Source organism: Acomys russatus, chromosome 21 (genome assembly GCF_903995435.1).
Source record: "Acomys russatus chromosome 21, mAcoRus1.1, whole genome shotgun sequence".
NCBI classification, from domain to species: domain Eukaryota; kingdom Metazoa; phylum Chordata; class Mammalia; order Rodentia; family Muridae; genus Acomys; species Acomys russatus.
The window spans coordinates 46,435,641-46,458,792 of record NC_067157.1 but is presented as its reverse complement, the minus strand read 5'-3'; the positions used below and the strand labels follow the sequence as shown (position 1 = coordinate 46,458,792).

General features: G+C 42.6%; 1 protein-coding gene across 1 annotated transcript in view; it reads right to left on the bottom strand.

The window, feature by feature from the left end:
- The window catches only part of LOC127205166 (estrogen receptor-like), a 63,721-nt gene that overhangs the window by 25,262 nt on the left and 15,307 nt on the right, over nt 1-23,152 (bottom strand). The window contains 1 exon segment of the mRNA XM_051164352.1: nt 6,029-6,219. Coding sequence (XP_051020309.1) covers nt 6,029-6,219 — 191 coding nt within the window.

Sequence of the window (23,152 nt, the reverse complement as noted above, 5' to 3'; positions counted from 1 at the left end):
ATGTTCACCACAGTCATACAGAGTGCCTGCAGAGGCCAGAAGAGGACTTCATTTCCCCTAGTCCTAGGGTGACTGATAGTTGTGAGCCGCCATGTCATTACTGCAAACTGAATCACCGAACCACTTCTCCAGCCCCTATTCCAAAATTGTTACTGCTTATGAGAAATCGTTGGTTTCTTTCCAAACCTATCAAATGGAACATTTTCATTAGCACCTTCTTTGCTAAACTAACCCAAGTGAAACAGCAGCACACGACGGCAGACAGAGGGAGTCTGCAGAAGCATCTGGCTAGCCGGACTAGCCAAAACAGAGTTCTAGGTTCAGCAAGAGCCAGCCTCACAAAACAGTGTGAAGAGTGATCAAGGAAGAAATCTGATACCTACCTGGAGCCTACACACACCAACACACATACGCACACGCGCGCGCGCACACACACACACACACATGCACGCACACTACCACATACATATAAAAAAAAAAGGAGCTGGTCAAGAAAATAGGTCAGTAATCCAAGCAAAGACACTGAGAGAATCACATCCACTCAGGTCCTGATGAAGGAATACTTTGTCATGTTGAGGACAGAGGAAAAAAAGACCAATACAGCTGAATGACAGTGACTAGGGAGAAATTATCAGGAGTTGACATGTGTAGGAATATGTAAATCATTTAAGTTTTTAGAAGTTTATTTTTATTTCTCTCTCTTGTGTTTGTGTGCATGCGTGTGTGTATGTGTGTGTGTGTGTGTGTGTGTGTGTGTGTGTGTGTGTGTGTGTGTATCTTACATGAATGTGGACATTCACAGAGGCCAAAAGAGGTTGTTACATTACCCCAAAGCTGTAATTACAGGCCATTGTGAACTGCTTGATGTGGTTTTTGAGGATCAAATTCATGTCCTCTGGAAGAGTAGTAACAGAGCCATCTCTACAGCCTCAATAAAAAAAGTTTTAATCTAAGGGCATTGGGAGTTTTAAACTCAAAACCATATGAGTCAATTAACTATCTAAAAGTCAAATGTGGAAAACAAGAATTAATATTTCTCATATGTTGATAGGATTTCAAACATACGTCTAAAAGGATCTAAGAAATAAAATAGCCCTGGAAAGAAACAAGTACCTCTCCACTTTTAAATGTCTTCCTAAACCTCACATGGATGCACACAACCACCCAGAGATAGAAAAAATAATGTGAAAAGAAATGTTAACACAACCCCTTTTGAATGGGCAGAATTGACTCCCCAAGATTAAAGAAACAGATCTCTACAAGTATACAGAGCCTACTAAGTGAGCCTGAAGTTTTAAAAATGTTTTTATTTTAGGTGTATTGGTGTTTTTTGCTTGCACGTATGTCTGTCTGCGGGAGGATGTCAGATCATCTAGAACTGGAATTTCGGACAGTTTTTACACTGCCATGTGAGCGCTGGGAACTGGACCAGAGTCTCCTTAAAAATAGCCAATTCTCTTCATTGCTGAGCTATCTCTCCAGCCCCAAGCCTAACATTCTTAAGAAAAGTAAATCTGTTTGCCCACCACAGCTGTCGCAGGAGCTATCCAGGGTGCTGGATGCTCTCACCCTGAAGCTTTCTAAATCCCAGATGGATCTCTCTTTCTAGGTTTCCCTCCTTAGATTCTAGGCCCCATTGCATTAACCTCAAGTAGAGACCATCTTTAAACCGTTTCCCCCTTGTCCCAGTTACCTTGTGAGCTAGCACATGCCTTCACCATGTGTACTGATTCAATATTGACCAATTTTGTACACATAACTGTTAAAGTGTGAAGTGACTGTATAGTTTAATGGTAGACAGATAAATCAGGTATCCACTGGGCCCTATTGTCTTCTGAGGTTAAAATGAAAATGGAGCAGTGAATTTATCAAGTCCTTTCTCCTTGCAATAAAACCCAAGATAATACCTGATAATTGAATCTATATTCTGATAAGGTAACTCAGTCCACAGTCTGTGTGTAAAGACATCGTTCTAAGCCTATAAGGATTGATAAATTAAAAATATCCAGTTTCATCCTTCTAACTTAAATTGGATCCTTTATTCTGCTTTTTTTTTAATTAAAAAAAATGCTTTCAACTGAAGCCATTACCTAGTTTGTTAAGTAATCAGGTCTGAGCACTAAGCAGGGATAGAAATGTGTACGCTTTCAAGTCAAACACTTTGCCTCTTCAACCAAAACACTTAGAGGGAGAAAATTATCTGACGTGTACTCCTTTCTAACTCTCTTCTTAAGTAACAAGGAAAAGAAGCAGAGACTGGGCATCTTCAGGACTTTCCACCCACGAGTCAGGCCTTTCACTGTCCTTAAATGTGTCTGGAGGGTCACTGTGATTCGTAACCAGCCACGGGAGTTCAAGGGTCACTGTGATTCACAACTAGCCATGGGAGTTCGGGGAAACTTTTAGTCTCCAGGTATGAAGATGAGAAAACAGGACTGGAAGCCTTTTGCAGAGCTGGGAGTAGATGAAGTAGATGCAAACACTAACAAGATGGAAAAGGAACCAAGCACTGCTCCTTGACAGTGTCAGGTCAAACACTCAGGCTCAGGAACGCCATTATTATATTAATATTGTTAACTGTTATTTGCAAGACCTCTATAGTCTTCCTGGGTGTCGGTCATATGGTCGACCAGATGACTAAACATTCATTTTTACCTCCCTCCACTTTGCTCTCCAGACTTGTTCTTCAGACTTAATTTGAATCAGTATAAATTCTCAAAAAAGTCTTACTCGCTGTCCTGTGGGATTGAGTGAAGTGTGGGTTCCTTTGATAATCCACAGACACCCCTACCTTGACATTTGTCACACTGTAATTTAGTTGCTGGTTTGTTTATTCATTTCTGACTCTATTTTTATAATCTCAGTGTGAGTTTTTTCCCTGTCATTGTATCTCCAGGTTATCTGCTGTGCTTTGCCTAGAACAAGTATCCAATGCCTACATGACCTTAGCAAATACTGTAACCTTAATCATTATTAGGTCCCATGCTATCTCTAAAACTCAGCCTTGTTTCTAGGATTCTTCCAGAACTCTGAACTCAATAATTGTTCTGCTGCAGATGTGACCACACCATCATGCATAAGAAGTTTCTGAAACCACGTAGAAATTGCTCTGTCGTGTGGTACAATTGTACTGAAGTTATATTTAGTCTGTTATATAAAATGGAGATAAAAGTATATATTTTGACTGTCGAAAATAAGTGAAATATTCAAAATATATTGAACTTGAGATACTGCTATACTAATAAAATTTTTACTGTGTAAGCTTATATTTCCTTCACTATTTTGTGAGTGTATTTTTCTTTTTATGTTATTGTTTTCTGATCTGATGCCTTAAGTCAATACTAGGTTTTGTGGGATTTTATTTAGCATGCCCCCAATGGTATACAAATATAATGGAAACCATTTTTAAAACAATACTGCTGCTGTTTCTTTCTATAGCAACAACTTCAAGTTTACAGCCAGCAATGGTTTCTTCAATTGCATCAGCTGTTGTTTTCTTTATGTTTGCCCAGGCGTGTATTCCTATTCTCTGGCCATACCAGGAAAGTAAGTTGTCTCTAGTTTTCCAAGTGAAATTCTACATGTCTTCAGGTAGTTCAGTGTGTCTCACACATTTTTTAACTTCCCCTCCTAACAACCAGACAAATACAGACTAAGTTCCTATAAAGTATGAATAATCAAAACTTTAGGTTTAAAAATGCCTATCTTTTAAAAAAAAATACCTTTCATAAATGACACCTTTAGATTATAGAAATACAAATAAAAATTAAATCATGGATCACAATAGTATAGCCTATGGGCCAAATCTGGTCAGTTACCTGTATTTATAGTTATTTGGGTGTGTGGGCACTCCCACTCATTTGCATATTGTCAAACAAGACTACTCCCACTTATTTGCATATTGTCCCACCTAGCCACTCCTGCCTATTCCCACTTTTCTACCTAGAGTACTAGACCCAGGTGACTGCAGCAGAGACAGGATGGTCATACAAAGGCTAAAATGATTGCTATTTTGACCCTTTAAATAAAAATCTTTCTGGCCACTGCCCTAAATAGTGTTTGTTGATGAAAAAACTCAGGCTCACTAAATGACTTACCAACCTGCATAGCTGAGCATATCCACTAATCATATCGTGTGTGTGTGTGTGTGTGTGTGTGTGTGTGTGTGTATGTGTGTGTGTGAGTGTGTGTGTGTTTACATGGTAGGGGAACACATATGTGAAGATCTAAAGTTGACAGCAACTATCTTCATCAATCAGTTTTCACTTTATTTATTTACTGAGGTGGAGCCATCCCCTGAAACCAGAGTTTGCCAATTCTAACTCGTTGATGTATCCAGTATGAGCCATTATCACCTGTCTCTGACTCCCTAGGGCTGGGATTCTAGGCAGAGGCTGCACCTGCCTGACATTTTACATGGGTTCTAGGATTCCAAACTCTGACCTTCCACTTGGGTATCAAGTGCTATATTCACTGAACGATTTCCCTAGAGTCCAGATACCTGTTTTTAAAAGGCTAATTTTTTTCATTGATTTTTTTTTTTTATGTAAGCCCATCATTGGTTAAAAAAAAAAAAAAAAAGATAATTTTTATTTTATCAAATCAAATAAAAATAAAATCTCAAATTAATACGTCAAAAGGCCTATAAGGTCTATACTAACTTAAAGCCAGCTTTAAATTTTATTTTCTGAATTAAAATAGTATCGGCTAATAAAACTAATACTCTGTGTGTGATCTGCTTCAAACACAGAGACATATACAAAGTGTCATTAATTCTTGTAGGAACACAGACAAAAGAGTCCAAGTCTCACAGAAGAATTCTAAAAGATGTTGAAAGCAATACGTGTCAAGGAAAATGCTTTTAAAATGGACCACATTGACCTCACAGGCTACTCTATTAAGATATGAACAGCTTTTTAAAATGTTCTCTCAGCAGTGGAGGAAAGATAAATAGTGTGTACCATCCCCCGGTCGTCAGCCTGTGGCAGTGAAGAGCCACGGCAGAAAGTTCCTAAGAGTCTCTTCGTGGGTCAGTGTCTATTAATCTAGCGGGTTCTGATTTTCAACGAGTTTCTTAAGTCTGCATTTCTGTAGACGGCACCGCAGAAGTATTCTTCATATTTCTACACTAAGCTTTACTTAAGCTCTAAAGGTAAGGGAGTAAGAAGAAAGAAAAATGCCTCCACAGTGCAGACAAAAAAATGTGAATTCAGCACCAAAAGTTCTATGAGGTGTCTGTCCCGTCAAGAGGGCTTTAGCATATGTACCTGATGTAGTAAAAATGGCTGACAGCCTCCACTGAGGCTCTGTATAATGTAATAGTACTGGCATTTCTGAAGCAGTAACAGGATGTCGCTGATGGTATGTCAGAGGAGCTGTATTTGGCAAGCCATATACAAAAGGGACTGAGGCAGGGAAGAGGCTGAAATGATACTGTTGATTCCTAGTAACAACGTGGTACCAACGGTGTGTCCATCCTATAAGTCTTCAGACACTAAATCTGCTCGTGTTAGCAAATGGTCATGTCATCCATTGAGGTAAGAAAGAGATGCAAAGCAGGAAAAGAACAACACGAATCAGAACCAACCTGGAGCAAAGGTCGGAACAGAATATTTAACTGGACAAGATCAAGGCAGAGGGATGGTTATGTGCCGACGCTAACACACCACATCGTGTGAGCTTAGTTGCCCACAGAATGAGAGTGTGTGCCTGCCGTGCCCTGAATCAAGCCAGAGGTGTTTCTCTGTACACAAGAGCCACAGCTACCAGGTCCTCTGGTGGAGCTGCTCAAAGCTGTCTGTATCTTGCCAGGAGGAAGCAGAAATTGCCCGCCACAGCTTCCCTGGCACAACCGCTCCTCCTAGGAGTCTTTCTCTTCTCCAGGTTTCTACCAGAGAGAACAGAGACTCACTAGATATTCATGTTTTGTACAAACAGCTTTGTGCAAAGACTTTGCCTTCTTCCTTTCTCATTCTCTTCTGCCTTTAGTTGTCATAAATAGGGTGGGTTTTAGACAACACACTATTACCTTGAATACTTCTCTTGAAGAAAGCCTTGCAGCCTTCGCAGGACCAAACCCCATAATGGTAGCCAGAGGCATAGTCATTGCACACTGCACAGTAGCGAGTCTCCTTGGCAGACTCTATGGCCATGCTTCCCTTGTCACCGCTACTGGTCAGTCTCTCTCGGCCACTCTGGCGTCGATTCTCCGAATTGGACCTGGGGGTGAGATGCAAGGGGGAAAAAAACAGTGAATGCATTAGCATTTGAGAAGCAAGCCTTGTATTCTCCCCTAAAGAGTGAGAGCGCTGGCAGGTGGGGGGAGGTGTAGCAGGCCCACTTTATTCTGACATTTTGAAATAGTGATTCATAATATATGCTGATCTTTTATTGTCTTTTGCTGACTCCTGCAGCGAAAGGTGCTCGCCTATTGTATTAACCTTGAAGAAAATTGTTTTATACAAACTTGTTTAGGAAATGGATTGCATACTCCCAGAACAGAGTATCCATAAAAACAACAAAATGAAGTTTGTAAGTTTCTAACAAACTTCATTTTCTGAGAGATTCACAATCAACTCGGAGCCAAAAAGCGACCAGTCTCATTCGCATTCTAGACCATACGAAAGGTCTTTAGGAAACAGAGACAAAGCCTACAACAGCTGGACGATTTGGAACACAGATGAAATGATGACCTATGGAGACTCCGCATAGCAGACAATAACAATTCCAACTCTTGCGTCATTGTCATCAGGTGACCCCGGGTGACCATTTTTACAACTTGACACTACAACTGAAGCTGTAATGCTTCAATATTCAAATGTGGGATGTGAAGAGCTGAGAAACGCAGATGGTTACTTCAACCTTTAAAGCCCTTGTGGAAGGAGCAAATCCCAGGAATGAAGCTGAAAGTGCACAGGGAAAGAGCTGCGATCTGGGGGAGCCAAGCAAATGGGGGAGTTAAAAGCTTGAAGAACACTTTACAAAAGGAACTTGTTTTCAATATGTCACGTGGGGCAGGGAAATCCACTGGGAGAAGTGCTAGTGTGAATTTGGGATTAAGCAAAGGATTTTTGGGGGAAGGTACCCACCTCTACCAAAACCCCATAATCAAAGAGTGGATGGAGTGAGAAGGTGGAGATGAAAGGAGGCCATTTTTATACGCTCATAAGAAAATTAAGAAAGAGAAAACAAGAGAATAGCTTTAAAAAAATCTAAAAGACGGAATGAGAAAGAATGGCAAAGACCTCATGCAGACTGAAGGAAACAGTCCCCAGCAAAGAATGAATACCTGAAATCAAGGAGGGTAAGTTTATATTTCTCATCTGATCCTGAAAAGGGCTGACAATGTGTTGACCAAGAAAGACATTCAAGACATGTTCAGACAAAAAAAGAGGATGTAAGAGAATTCATTGGATGTGCATAGTCCAAACCCAGCACAGTGCCTGGTATGAAGTTTTCACTCAATAATATAGAGATTTTAATTGTTTGAGAATTTCATACAATATATTTTTTAAAAATATTTTATTTTCACATGTCAGTGTGTGGTCCATGTATGTACTAGTACACATGAAGGACAGAAGGCATTGGATTCTCTAGAAATAGAGCTACAGGTAATTTTCAGCTTCCTAATGTAGATGCTGGGTTCTCTGGAGGAACAGCCGGTGCCCTTAACCACTGAGCCAGCTCCTCATACAGTGTATTTTGGTTATATTCTCACACTGTCTACCATCTCTTCCCAGACCAGATCTATGCCTCCTTTCCTAACTTGTATACTTTTTTTGTGTTAAACACATCAAATCCAATTTGAAGTACTCATGGACTCTTGGATGTGTGGCCATCCTCTTGAGTATGGGCAATTGTCTTAAATTACTTGTGTATTACTGAGCAGGGACACTATGACCTCACAAAATAAAACATTTATTGGGGCTTATGATTCCAGAGGGTTAATAGTCATGATCACCATGGTAGGGAGCATGGCAGCAAGCAAGCAAGAAGGCATAGTGCTGGAGCAGTAGCTGAGAGCTTATATCTGATCCACAAGCAGGAAGCAGAGAGAGAGAAAGAGAGAAAGACAGAGAGAGAGAGAGAGACAGAGACAGAGACAGAGAGACAGAGACAGAGAGAAAGACAGAGAGAGAGACAGAGAGAGAGAGAGACAGAGAGAGAGAGAGACAGAGAGAGAGAGAGAGAGAGAGAGAGAGAGAGAACACTGACAGGACCATAACCCCTCCAACAAGCACAGACTCCCTAATCCTTCCCAACCTGGGGCTAAACATATGAGCCTTGGAGACCAGCTTCATTAAAGTCAACACAGCAAACCTACCAAGGGTCATCCTCTTAAGGCTAACACTCTCCCACCTCAGCAGCTATAAATTGCCAGTAGCTCTTTAGCTAGGGGTAAGCCTCCTACCCTCCCATGCTGGAATTTTGTCTAGCTTGAGTTTATGCATGTTGTCACAACTGTTATGAGTTCATATGTGCCCCACTCACTGTCTTTCGCTCTTATAATCTTTCCAGCCCCTCTTTCAAAATGATCCAAGAGTTTTAGGATAGCAGAAACAATGCCAATATCTCATTTAGGGCTAGGTACTCTACAGTCTCTTATTCTCTGCACACTGGCCAATTGCATGTTTCCATATTAACTGTCAATTGCCACAAACAGAAGCTTCACTGATTTGGGTTAAAAATACACTAATTTATGTATATAACAATGTCTTAAGGAGTGAATTTAATAATTTACGCCCTTAGCAAAGTAATAGTAGTAAGTTATCCCCTGCACCATATAACCAATCTATCACAGGTTCTTTGTCCCACTAATGGTATCTGGTATGGTCTTGCTCTTGTACAGTAGGCCCTAAATTCAATCAGAAAGTGGTTTGTTACTCCAAGGACATTTGTGCCATTACTGCACAGTGGACATATCTTACTAGGTTTGTAATGATTGTTGCTCCCAAAGTTCACAGCTGAGTAATACTAGTGATTATTTTTCTATCCCAGGAGTGTACATTGCAACTTCCAGCACTATGAAAGCTAGCCAATAGGGATGGAGAATCTAGGATAGTCCCAGCTTGACTTCTCCACATTCTGTGGCTCAAGTATGTGGCGTGCTCAACAACAGGGCCTTAATGTCAACTTCCGGACATTAGAGCAATGGCAGCAGCTGGTATTGTTTGAGTGTCTATAAGGCCTCAGGGCCAACACCTCTAAAAGAGGAAACTGGCTTCTGGCACTGGGCTTTGTAATAATATATTTAAGTAAATGAAAACAATGTTCAGAGATGGTTGTGGAAGTGGTTAAATGACATTGTAAGTGGGAAAGCTCCTATGAGACTTTCAAAGCCAACTAAGATGTGGATAGAGCTCCCAGGACATCTTGGTTAAGGAAGCTCCTGTTCCCTTCCTCATAGCCCCACCATCTCCCCAAAAGCAAAGCCACATGAGCTGTCACTGGTCCTCCCCTCAGAATCCCAGCTTTCTTTTCAGCTCAGACTTCATAACCCTTCCTGCCCTTCTTCCTCATTAATATTGTATACAATATTTTAATGGTTCATAAACCACAAAGGCCATAAAACTCACAAAATATTGGCTCCTTGGTTTAAGTACATCTGACTTGGCCAACTTTTTCCACTCTAAATAACTTAGCTCTGGGGTTGGCAGCCTCAAATAGGATTTCTTTACTTTTTAATGATCCTTAGAGAGCCACTGGCTCAAAGCCTCCAATTCTTGTTCATATTCTGTTACCCGTCTCTTTCCATTTCATCATCGTGTTGTTGAACTCCTCTGTCAACCTCGGATCTTTTTACTGTTTGTTTACTAATGTCTTATGCACGATTCAAGCCAGTAGGAAGCAGCTGTGAATATTTAAGTTTAAATCCCAATGCCTTAGGTGATGGGAGTGGATTGTGAATAAGTATGAACTGGACAAACTTAGTGTCTTTTAGAATATGTTTATTTCTATTGTTGTGTGTGTGTGTGTGTGTGTGTGTGTGTGTGTGTGTGTGTGTGTGTGTCTGTGTGTGTGCGTGCACAGTGCCCATACATGAATAAAGGTACCAATAGAGGCCAGAGGCATCAGATTCCCCTGGAACTGGATTTACAGGTTTGGGTGAGCTGTCCACTGTGAGTGCTGGGAACCAAACTCCAGTCCTCTTCAAGAGCAGAGTATGACTCTAACTCTAACTCTAACTCTAACGAGTCTCGTACCTTGTTAACCGTTGCACTGCTATTTCAGTGCCCAGCAGGCAGTAGGCATTCAGTGCAAATCTGCAGAATGAATAACTGCTAGCATAGCATACACAAGAAAGAGATAACGGACCAAATATTCTCCCAATCATCTATGTATAGCAGAATAGAGGCGACTCCTGGACCACAGGTATTTGGGATACACAGGTTTCTTTTTTTTTTTTTTTTTAACATGTAGCTAGAAAAGAAACGAGAGCCTAGGCATGTAGAAGAAGTTGAAAAAAAGTTAGCATGTCACAAATTCACAAAATATATACAGGCAATAATTTATTCCATATTAAGGATAAGATATACAAAACTCTCATAGAAAGTTAAACCGTATCAACAGTGAAACAGAAATTAAGATCATCTGAGGCTGAAAGACATGGGAACAAGAACAGTGGCGTAGCGTCAACCTGTCGCTGAGGAAAACTAACTGTGGCAATGCTGTGAACTGTGGTCCCTCCTATTGTCAGTGCCTTAGAGTGTGGGTCGAATGTTAAAATAAAAATGCAATTCATTTCTCCATTGAATTGTCTTGCAGTAAAAAAGAAGCATCTCCGGGTTGATTATTTCACTGTCTACTACTGCATGGTCCATAGAACACAATGCTGGGCTACCTACACTGTCAGGGATGCTTCCTGTATATGGAAGGCTCTCAGAACTTGGGTCACTTTAAGGAAGCCAGAGGTTATACAGGGACTTTGATGGTAGTGAGAACTGCCCATGGAGATGGAGAGCTGAGTGGATCCAGACCTGTGGCTGTCACATACCTCCAGACCACTATCACCATGCCAGAGGAGTGAGCCACAGATGCAGCCTCATGGCACAGACTCAGGAAAGTGGGAGGTATCCTGTGAAACACTAGCAGGGGGTGTGAGGGGGCCAAGGTCATCACAACCAGGGTTTGGGTTTTATCAGTGTGATTGAGTGAACGAGTGTGTAGGTTTGCAGTGTGTGCTATGTCCCTCCTCACGGCAACGTACCCCTCAAGTTGAAGCATTTCCTCCAGGAGGAAAGGTGGTTCATGAGCCTCAGGAGGTAACAAAACATCATATGTTGTGGTGAAGGGCAAAACATGAAGATTCTTGAGGGTCCTTGCCCAGCAATATAAAAAGGAGTAACAGTTGCTTGAGGTAGACATTGACCAGCCAAACTGAGGAAAGAAGGGGGTGTTCAGAATGAGAAGCTGCCTGCAAACTGCCTAGAGAGCCCCAGTGTTGCATTTTGGGGGAGTCACAGCCATGTTGGGTTGGGCTTTCTGGTAATGCAGTTGCTTTTGAGTTACCCCAGATTCTTGTAAGTAGCCCACTGCCCAAACTCCACACGTGCCCCTGCGCACACACATGGGTAAAGGTATCTACGGAGGCCACAGGCATCAGACTCCCCTGAGATTGGAGTTACAGGTAGCCCAAATAACAGCTCCAACTAAAAAAAAACTTAGTGGTTCACCAAATTAGATACTGATGTGATAATTACTTTGGTCTGTTGAAAGCTTTCTTCCTGGGATGAGTCGACTCATGTGTTACTTCTCCCCAGGAATCTGTCACGCAACGGTTCATCAGCAAGGACACAAAGGAAGATGGTTTGTGCTCCAGATTGCCAGAAAGACCCAGATTCAGGAAGTAGCATGAGCGACAGAAGACGGAGGGACTGGAATTGGTACTGCGGAAGGAGAAAGAGGCGTGAAGTAGTGAGCCTCCAGGGCCTGATGGAGTTCCAGGTCAAGCAGTTACTATGGAGCCAGCTTTGCCCAGCACAGACACTGTCCATCCCTGCTTCAGGGGTCCTGATTGCAATTACCAACAGAACTGGCCAGAAAAATGAAAAAGAAGAGAAGATGAGAGGTTCATAGAGTTCTCCCTAGGCCTAGCGCAACAATGCCCACCCTACCACAGACCAAGGCTCCCACCCTCCGGCAGGCTGAGACCCCACAGGTCTGGGACAATGCTTCAAACCCTCCTGGGGAGGTGAAATGATGGATGCGCAAACCCAGGGCACCCAGTGAGACTATGAATAGAGCTACAGACAACGATCCTTCTGCAGGAGCCCTTCTCACTGGCCAAAGGCAGCCTAGAGAGGGGCGTCAAGAAAGAGGATGCAAAACTCAGGGTGAGACTCAAGGGCAGTAGTTGTGCTCTACTCACTGCGGTACCTACCACTCAGTCACCCAGAAAAGAAAGGGGAGAATTGACAAAAGTGGGCTATCCAATAGCTGAGAATCCATCCAAGCTGAGGCTGCAAGGGTCAGGGAAGAGCACAGATCCATTCACCATCCCCACCAACCTCCATTCACCATAGTCCAGCAGGAGGGAATGCAGAAGAAATTCCAATCCCAGTGGCAGGCAACAGACAAGAGACCACAGCCGAGAACCTCACAGGCTTGCTTTGAGCCTCCTAACCAGATAACACAAAGATCCACGTTATCTATGCAGCACAGGGGAGCCTGCATTGTTTTCATCCAGAGTGACGTCTTCAGGGTGATAGCAAACACGGTTATTTTTTTTTTTTTTTAACCTAGTCTCTCTCGTGTTCTAAATTGTTTATATCTTGCTCAAGTTGAATCTTCCAAGAACTTTATTTTTAATGTATAATATACGTTTACAACTTGGTTCCTTTCTTTCTTTCTTTTCAAAACAAAGTCAGCAAACCACAGGTATTTGTTAATGATGTTCTTCAATTTTTAGGGGAGAACAAAAAAGGCAGGTGGGAGTGGGGGGCTTGGAGAGGGGTTCTGCCTCGAATAACCACATAGTTCAAAGCAACTGCATTGCGCTTTATCTTATTTTACTTTCACTGCAGTAAAAATACACATAACAAAATTTACTGTGTTAAGCACTCCAAGTGTTAAGTGGTGTTAAGTATAATCATGTTGATATACAATCAATCTTTAGGATTTTTCATCTCGTAAAACTGAGCTGCCTGCATTAAACAATCACTCCCTTCCCGAACTACTCTCAGGCATCCTCCTACCTTCTCAGTCAGCGGAGACCTGGCTCTCACAGCTATGCCTAATGGAATCAGAGAGTATCTGAGTGGTTTGGGTCTGGTATCTGGTATAGTGTATGTAGCATAATGTCCTTCAGATCCACCCATGTATTAAAATTTTTCTTCCCTTTTTTTCTTTTCTTTTCTTTCTTTCTTTCTTCCTTTTTTTTTTTTTTTTTTTTTTTTTTTCTTTGAGACAAGGTCTCACTGTGTAGCTCTGGCTGTCCTGGAACTCACTCTGTAGCCCAGGCTGGCCTCAAACTCAGAGATTCGCCTGCCTCTGCCTCTCAAGTGCTGAGACTAAGGGCGTGAGACACTACACCCAGCTCCCATTTTATTAGTTGTTGCTGCTGTTTGTTTGTTTGTTTGTTTTTGAGATGGGCTTTTGTTCTGTATCCTGGAATGGTCTTGAGCTCACTCTGTAGCCCAAGCTGGCCTCAAACTCATGATCCTACAGACTCAACCTATGGATTACAGGTGTGCACCACTATGCTAGGCTAAAATTTCCTTCCCTTCTCAGATGAGTAATATTCCAGTATATATATTTATCAGATCTTGTTTAACCATTTATACATTGACTACAGACAGAAAGACAGACAAATAGACACACACACACACACACACACACACACACACACACACGGGTTGTTTATACCTTTGAATTCTGGTGAACAACGTTATATAAACATGACTATACAAATATTTCACCAAGACACACATTTGAAGTCTTTCAGATACTCATAAGAGTTGCTAGAACATAACACAATTTTAATTATAAGACATGTCTATGTGAGTGTGTGTGTGTTAGTATATAGTTGCGGGTGCAGCTGTACGCAAATGCACGTGGAAGTCAAAGGTCAGCCTCGGGTGCCGTTCCTCGGGAACCACCAACCTTACCTGTTGAGACAGAGTCTGGCACTAAGACTTGGGGCTTGCCCATCAGGATAGGCTGATTGGCAGGCAAGCCCCAGGGACCTATCTACCTGCACCTCCTCAGAACTGGAATTACAAACACGGGCCAACATGCTGGGTTTTATGTGAGTGGTGGGTATTGAACTCACATCTTTATGCTTGCTCAGCTAACCCTATACTCTTTGCCTAGCATCTCCTCCAGAAAAACTATCTTGGTCTTTCTTTCTATATTGACCAAAAGACAAACACTCCTTTCTATAGGATTAGCCATAGAGTTCAAATGTAATAATCCTCTTTGAATAGAATAGCTTATTCATAACCATTCTGGAATCTTTGTCATCTTTCTATAGCTGCTTATTCACTGTTAGTCTCCAGAAAAGAGACATCACTACAGTTATTGTTGCTCCTGGTATCTGTGTGCTACTGGTACAGAGCAGACATTCAACAGATGGTTGTGGAATGAGCAAGTGTCTCACACTGTATGTTTTGCTTTCCCAAGCGGATTACAAGCTTTCCAAGAACATAGGTACCATCGTCTACATATTTTTATCACCCACCAATTTGTAACACCTTCTGCTGATTAGTTTTAACTGCCAACTTGACACAACCTAGAATCGCCTAGGGGAAAATTTAATGAAGAGTTACCTAGGTCAAGTTGACCTGTGAACATACCTATGAGGGATTGTCTTTATTGTGAATTGAAACATAAAAGCCAACCCATAATGGGCAGCACCATTCTCTAGGTGGGGAAGGGAGGCCCTAAACAATGTAAGAAAAGAGAAAGGTAGCTGAGTGCAAGCAAGCATACAAGGACAGCTTTAGTCCACTGCAAGTCCATTAGTCATTGCTCTCAACTTTGGGTGTGATGTGGCTAGCTGCTTGAGTGCCTGCCTTGAGTTCCCTGAAACAATGGAGTATAACATGGAATTGTAACTAAATAAATAAATTCTTTCCTCATCTATGGTGCTTTTTGTCATGGATTGTCACCGCAACTGTCATAGTTGGTGTTCTATTACTGTGAAGAGACACCATGACCAAGGCAACTCTTATGAAGGAAAGCATTTCATTAAGCTTAGTCCATTATCTTCGTAGCAGGAGCATGGCGCACCCAGGCAGACATGGTAGCCGAGATTTCTACATCAGATTCAAAGGTAGCAGGAAGACAGGCTTGGAATGGGCTTTTTGAAACCTCAAAGCCAATCCCCAGTGACACACTTCCTCCAGCAAGGCCACACTTCCTAATCCTTTCAAATAGTGCTACTCCCCAATGACCAAGTATTCAAATCTATGAGCCTAGGGAGGCCATGTTTATTCAAACCACCAGAGGCACAGAAATTTTAAAAGGACACACAACTGCATCTCTTTGCACTAGAAAGTAACCAATAAAATGACAAGGACTTTTTGCATGCTTTTTGATCACTTCCCCCCTGGCGGCTGCCTTGCCAGGCCTCCTCGGTAGAGGATCCACTTAGTCCTGATGCAACTTGATGTTGTTTGTCACCATGTAACCTATCCGAATGTGGTCTCCTGTGTTCTCTTTGACTTAAATATTCATATGGATGGGCACAAACTAAAGGTGATTTCTGCCAAGGACTGGAACACATCTTGGGTATATATCTAATCTATATGCAACTTTGTATTTAGATCTTGACATATTTTTGAGACATGATTTCATGTTGTAGTTCTAGGATAGCCTTGAACATGTGACAACCCTCCTAAATGCTGGAATTACAGGAATATGCCACCATGCCTAGTTCTCTTTGTTTTTTTTATGGAAGTAAATAACTATTATTTAAGATACTGAATAAGAATGGTCTCTGTCTTAATTAAGAGAGTCTTGAAAGGAAAAATCTCGAAGTTTATTTTTAGGCAAGTTCAAATTAAAAGAGACCTGAGTCAAGTCTAGAAAATTCCCCTCAAAGTGATAATAGTTGTGTTATAGAATACGTAAGCTATAAACTATTTTCTGCTTGACAAAATAAGTCACTTAAAGCCCTTTAGAAATGATTCAAGTTCTTTACCCTGTTTATCTAGAAAGTTAATGCTTAGCCATCTCTTGACTCATATTATTCACACATTAACTTATCTTTTTACTTATTGTCTTTTAATTAATAAACAAAGGCAGCAAAGACACTTCCTTAAAAGGGACAAAATTAATTGCTCTCCAGTGGACAAGCAGATTTCCACGCTATGCAGGTGGCTGTGGCCATCACGACATCAGCTCATACCCCTCTGAGAACTGCTAGGATGACAACAGTATTTAGCTGCAGCTGCTTCTGAAGCAAGGGAGCCCAGTCAGCGAGAGGAGACGGCATGCCAGTCAAGCAGCCGTGAACCCTGGAGTTAAGGACCAAGGCAGTCTGAACCCAGAGGCCCAGGATCCTCCACAGATCCCCATTCTGGGGAGCCCCACCCAAAGGCACTGCAAGCCAAAGGCAAAGATTTCACATCTGGAAACAAGGTCATTGCCTCGGAACTCATCCATAGACTCATAAATCCCATCAGTAATTGCCTGTAATTATTTGTTACAAGGCCAATAGTATGTTTGGAGAGGGGAAAATGTTAATTTAATTTCCAGAGCAAAGGTTGAAAACTCAATTGAGTTCCATGAAAATGGAGCTAGTAAGCTGAGAGGGACTGATGATGGCTTCAGTGTTTCCTAAAATGGGATTTCAGAGTCTATCACTTTGTTTCGGTTTTATTTCATATTTTTGGAGATAAGGTTTTTCAGTGTAACCCTGGATGGCCTGGTACTTAGGATATAGCCTAGGCTGACTTTAAGTTTATGGCAATCCTCCTGCCTCAGCCTTCTAAGGGTTCAACTATCTGGCATGCCCCAGTCTACCAGTTTGGAAAACAGCTATTTTAATTCACAAGCAAATAGAAAATGGTGTATCATTAAAAGCTCATAGGTAAGAGCTCGAAACTTCTTTATGCACAAAGAGCATTAGCATTCTCCATTCAAAAGTGAGGCTCTTTCTGAAATGTCAAGAGGTTTTCCCACTCACTTAAGAAAAATGTCTTCACCCCAAAATACAAGCAAGCGTTGATTTTCCACACTAATGGGAAACAAGAGCAGCCTGGCCTCAAGTTCCCTGAAAAATCCCATTTGCTCGATATCTTTTTATCTTTTGTCACTTACTAATGTGTAACCAAATGACCCAATTTGAATTTCATCACCTGTCCTTTCTTGCTCACACCAGCCTGTTACAAGCGCTAATGAATGGTGAGGTCCCGGAGCCCAACGAGGCAAGAATCAGGGTATGTTGAGGACACAAAAGAGGTAAAGTAACAGAGAGAGCTGCAGTTTGACTCCACGCCTTCCCTTCCAAAGACTGAAAAGTCTAATTTCCACGGGTAAGACGACATGTGTTAGAAGAATACATCTACAACGTACGTGCTGAATTATTATTAAGAAATCCATTCACCTACTCACAGCACTGAGCGTGGGCAGCTATGTATGACCAGCCAGGAAGGCACAGATATAGAAAGTGAAGGAAAAAGAGGGGGCAGGAAAGGCGGGAGTACAAAAAGAGACAGAGCAGCCTCTGCATTGGGAGGCAGATCACACGATCCAGAGTACATAGGTTCCTGGGTAAACGAAATCACAGGCAGAGTCCTGTGAGCATCTTTCTGAAACACACCACACTCAGGACCCAAAACAGCCTCTCTCAAGCATTGGCCTCCTGCTTGCTTTTGAGGGTGAGCTGTAAATCATCTCATTTATAATCCCATCGTGGAGAGAGAGAGAGAGCCAATATGTCATCACATAAAAGTCCACACACATGCATCTCCAGTATTGCAAATGGGAACTTTTGCTTACACAAATCATTTGGAAACCTGAAGCCATTACACATCCCATGGCTGCAAGTGCGACAAACTTCAGGATGGAGCACAGAGGGCAATGAACTGTGATGACCAAGTTCGAGACTGATCAGAACTGTCAGGCTCTAGACAGAAATCTACCCAGTAACAGCTGTATGGCATAGGCAGACCTCCTCTAAAAAACCTGTTTCTATCTTTAAAATGAGAGATTACAACCGTGTTTCCTAAATGCCTTCTGGCACCACATGTGTGTGCCTGCGATTCTCTCCCATAGCTCAGATCAGCAGGAACAGCTGCAGCCAGCTAGAATTTATTCAATGAGCCCCATGAGGGTACAGCCCATTTCTCAGAATTCTTTCCTAAGAGTAACAAAGTGCCTAAGAGAAGTTTGGAGGCGAGGAAAGTGCCACAGTTAAGTCTTTTTGTCCTCCAACAGTGGTGGCACCACCAGGCATGCTAACACAGGTAATGGTCAGGAAGAGCCATTCTGTTAGTGACTACTCACAGCACTGGCCCTCACACAGGCCGCTTTAGGAAACCATAGGGAAGGGTGAAGAATGAGGGAAGAGGATCCAAGTCACATGTTTAGTCACTTGTTCTAGAGACTCGGAGTGGCAGTTTGGAAAGTCCTGCTAAACAGTAGTAACCTTCCAAGATCTGTTTCTATATGGTCCTTTCTTGGCTGTGGGGATTTGGAGAAGGCCACGGGGCACTTGTCAGGATGGATCGATCGATCTACCATCTAACCTTGATACAACTTGTATTATTTAAAGGACTATCATAGAGGTAGATACGTGCATTCTAATTGAATAGAATTCCATTGAAATGCATTCAACAGACTGACAGGCTGCCTCCTGCACAGGATCTCACAGGCCAGTGGATTTGAAGACTGAGGAATTGTGTATTAACAGGCAGTGAGAGTGGGTACGAGGAGCAACTGCATCGGAATGCCATTGGGTCTGGAATGGCCAAGGTGTGCTCTGGCCTCACCAGCCCTGGGAATGGATTTCGGCGGGGGGGGGGGGGGGGGGGGAAGGGGGAGAAGGAGGGAGGACACAGAATACGACAAGAGCCAAGGCATGCAGTGTGAGAAACGGCAGTTAATTGGTCACGGAACTACAAAGTGCACAGAAAAAGGGCGAAAGGAACACTGGGGACACAAACCTGGGGAAAGGTTAAGATGTTCAAAAGAACACGTTGTTCGGCAGCCTGAGGTATAGAGATGATGGTCACAATTGCAAACCCCGAACAGGTTACACAATTGCTGCCCCTTCACAAGGTGCGTCCCACACAGCACCCAACCTTCCCTCACTTTGACACCAACGTAGTACGCAGTGTGTGTGCGCCTGTGTCTCCTGGTGGCACCGTGTGTAAACAGTTCCTGGTTACACTGCAGTGCCCTTCCTATGTCTTCTGAGAATTAAGCAGGACTGGTTTTGTCATCGCTGTGCCAGCAGGGAAACAGTCTTTCCCCCTCTGAGCTTGATTTTGGTAGAGAGCAGAGGTATGTGTCAGAGCACCTGGTCTGTGGTTGTGTTAAGATTTGGCCTTGCCACAAGGAGATAGCTGAGCTAGCTGTTCGTGTGGAGGAATCGCTGTTCATTTTGTGCCATCCTTGATCCACATTTCTCTCCAGAATCTTGTGTGTGCATCAGGACTCTTTCCAGCCAGTCTTGCCGACCTGGGCAGTGCCAAGGTCCCTGAGTTGTGTAGGTCTGCAGTCTCTGCTCTTATTTTTTTTTCTTCCAATCCCCACCTTTAGTCACTGCTGGTAGAGTTCAGGGACCCAAGACTATTTCAAACCTACAAAACCCTCCTCTTTTTCGTTGTTTCTTCGGGTCATCTTTCTTCTAGTTTTCTTTAGCTGTTCTCTTTGCAGGCTTAGAGCAGTGCCTAGCATGCAGTAACTAGCCAATCAGCATGTGCGGAATGCATGAATGAATAAACTGAGCCAGCCACCCATTGAAGCTAGCTGGAGACTTTGACAATATCACCTGGGTGGAATGGGGGCATGAGAGGCAGGCTGTGTGTTGGTCACTGTAAATCAGACTGCTAATAGTGATTTCAGTTGCTCTCTTACAGCGAAGATCAAGGACCCCATGCAATGCCTAGGCAATCAGCAAACTTAATGAAATAAGGATTTTGGAGCCTAGGGAACAAGGCAGGCAGCAGAGAACCCCGGCCTATAGCCATGTTGCTGGTCGTCAGCATAGGTTGCCCCAGCATAGGCAGTCGCTGTGTCTGAAAAAAAAAACCCTCTCGTTTCTAGACAGCATCTTTGTGATGGGTTTGCCCACATTTGTATGAGAAGCAACATGAAGCCTTCTGGTGTGAGAGCATAGGTTCCCACCTTCCGTTCGTCTATTCTGTCTGACCTTGTGCAGAGGAAAACCAACACTAACGTTATGTATTCTTATTTCTCTTATATGTGACATTCAGAGCAAACATTTTATTAGGCCGGAAATTCTGATTGTCCTATTAGATACTTCCTCCCAAGCTATAAAATGTTACAAAGCCAAGAAACAAACCCAACAAGAGATCTTGAATCCCACTCTCTTCCCCGTTTCCTGTGTTTCTTCAAATGCGGCTCAAACTCGGGCCAATTATTCATCTTTTAGCCACTGGGCTGGGCTGCTATGAGCTGAAGCCACATGTTTTCTGAGCACCTGAAAACCACGGGTGGCACACCTCCAGCCTCGTGCCGACTCCATTTCCCAGAAATCTTGGAATGTGTTTCTGGGAACCCTTGACCACCCTTGCATCAGAGCAGAGTCAAAGGAGCTATCTCAGAGGGCCAGCAACTCTCCCGTTCTTTTTTCTCTGTGTTTTCTTCAGAAGGATTTCAGAGAAGCAACCCTAAAATACCACACAAGGACAGTAACTGGTGTCTGTACTTTGGTGATTATTATTGCAGGCCATGACCTTGATTTGCCTACAAACTCTACTGTGCACCAGTGCTCCCTGATACTTCCATGCCTGACTGCACACAAGCAACTCTGCAAACAGCAAGCCTCTTCTCTTCTCTTTCTTTCTTTTTGTTTTTTTGTTTGTTTGTTTGTTTGTTTTCAGTTTTTAGAGACACAGTTTCTCTCTGTAGCCCTGACTGTCCTGGCTTGCCCTGTAGACCAGGCTGGCCTTCAAACTCCTGAGTGCTGCCTTGCCTTCCTAAGTGCTGGAATTACAAGTGTGTGCCACCATGTTTGTCTAGCAAGCTCCTTCTCAAGTGACAGACCACCTCAAGTTCTCCGACTGTAGGCCAACCAACACAAAGTGTTACAAACGGAACAGACAGGTGGAGTCTGGGGTCCCGAGCTCATCAGTGTCTCCTGGAAAGGAAGGTGTGTTCCTTCCTCCTAAGTCTTTCCTAATTTAGGAAATTTTTCAGAGATTTGCTTTCTGAGGCACTATTTTCTGAAATCTAATAAAGGCACAAAAATAAGAGAGCCACCTGTGACAACCAAAAGAAATGTTTCTATAGTGCCCAGTGGCATTCACAGTGACAAGCAAGGCTTTTGTGCCAATTCCTGTCCCTTGATTTCTCCCATCATATATTGTAACATTTTCCTTATACTATATGACAATCAAAATATGTACATATTTTGACATATCATCAAGACATATCATTACCTAAAGAGCAACAAAGTCCATGCTTGATTTAGATCTAGGTCACTCTCATGGGCAGGAAATGGGGAAAACACAGGGGAATTCTATATCAAGGTGCCTTGAAAAATGTCTCCCATAAACTCAGATAAAAGAGGCTAGGTGACATCTGTATAGTGACGAGAAAGTGCTGTCTAACACAAAATATGCATGCCCCCCCCATTTCAAATCCCAATTACAGTGAACAGGCAACTCAAGAAAGGCTGTCAGATTACCCCAATAAGTTAATAAATAAAAGGCAAGGCATTGGTCAGATTTGAATTTCAGATATTTTTAAAAAGAAATTGTTATATACAGCATAGTTTACAAGTCATTTGTTACTTAACCTACATTACAACTTGTATTTGATCTGGAAACCCTACATGTGATGCTTTTAAGGAAGGCCATAAAGATGGGTGGGTCCCACTGCATTTGCATGCTTGAGCTCTCAACAGCAGAAAAATGTTAATGATCACATGCTTGCTCATTATTTTCTCCATCAAGAGACCAAATCCCATCTGAGTGATGAGCATGCACCTGGACCAGTGGATTGCGACATTAAATTAATGTTCACCTGCTTACTGTACTTGTCTGGGAGGTAGGTGCTGCAGTGCATGATCTCCCTAGCCTAAGTTATTGTATTAATTAGTTTACCGCTGTTGTGGAAAAAAAAAAAAAACCATGATCAAAAGCAATCTATGGAAGAAGGAGTTTATCTGCACCTATGGTTTCAGAGGTTTATGAGCCGTTATGACGGGGTGGGGGTGTGGCCTGAAAACAAGCATCAGGAATGGCAGCAGAGTGCAAAGCTGACAGGTCTCATCTTCAACCACAACACAGTGCAGAGAAAGAAATGGCTATGAACCCTCAAAACATACTTCCTCCTACAATGCCAGACCACCTCTCCAAGCAGTGCTACCAGATGGAAACCAAGTTCTCACTTTACAGAGAACATTGGAGGACATTTTTTCATTGAAACAACCACAGTCACCAAAAAGATGTCTCACTGGTGAAACTCCATGAGGCACTCGGTTTCAGTGACTTCTCACTTGCTCTCCATCTGTCTATGTCATCCTTTGGTAGACCCCATCAGAAAACTTAAGGCTAGCAGCTGGAGATATAGCTCAACTGGAAGAGAGCTGGTTAGCATACATGAGGTTTGACCCTCATCACTGCATAAAATAAGCGTGGGGACCACTGCCCCCAACTGTATCCCAACACAAAGAAGGGAGTTCAAGGTCATGGTTAACTATATAACAAGTTCAGAGGGCTGAGCTATTGAGTGAAACCTTTTCAAAAGGAAGGGGGAAAGAGAGGAGAGGGGAAGGATAGATATGAGAGAGAGAGAGAGAGAGAGAGAGAGAGAGAGAGAGAGAGAGAGACTTTGACTTCAAGATTAAAATAATCAACTACCATGAAGAAGGGTTATTGACTTACAAAGTGTCAGTGACTGGACTTATTACACACAGTGTCATTTGTGTCCAAGAGCCTTGAGACTGCAGTTGTGATGGGCACTCACCTCTCCAAATATCGCAAGGTTTGCTTCTCTAGTGGGCATCACAGTACCA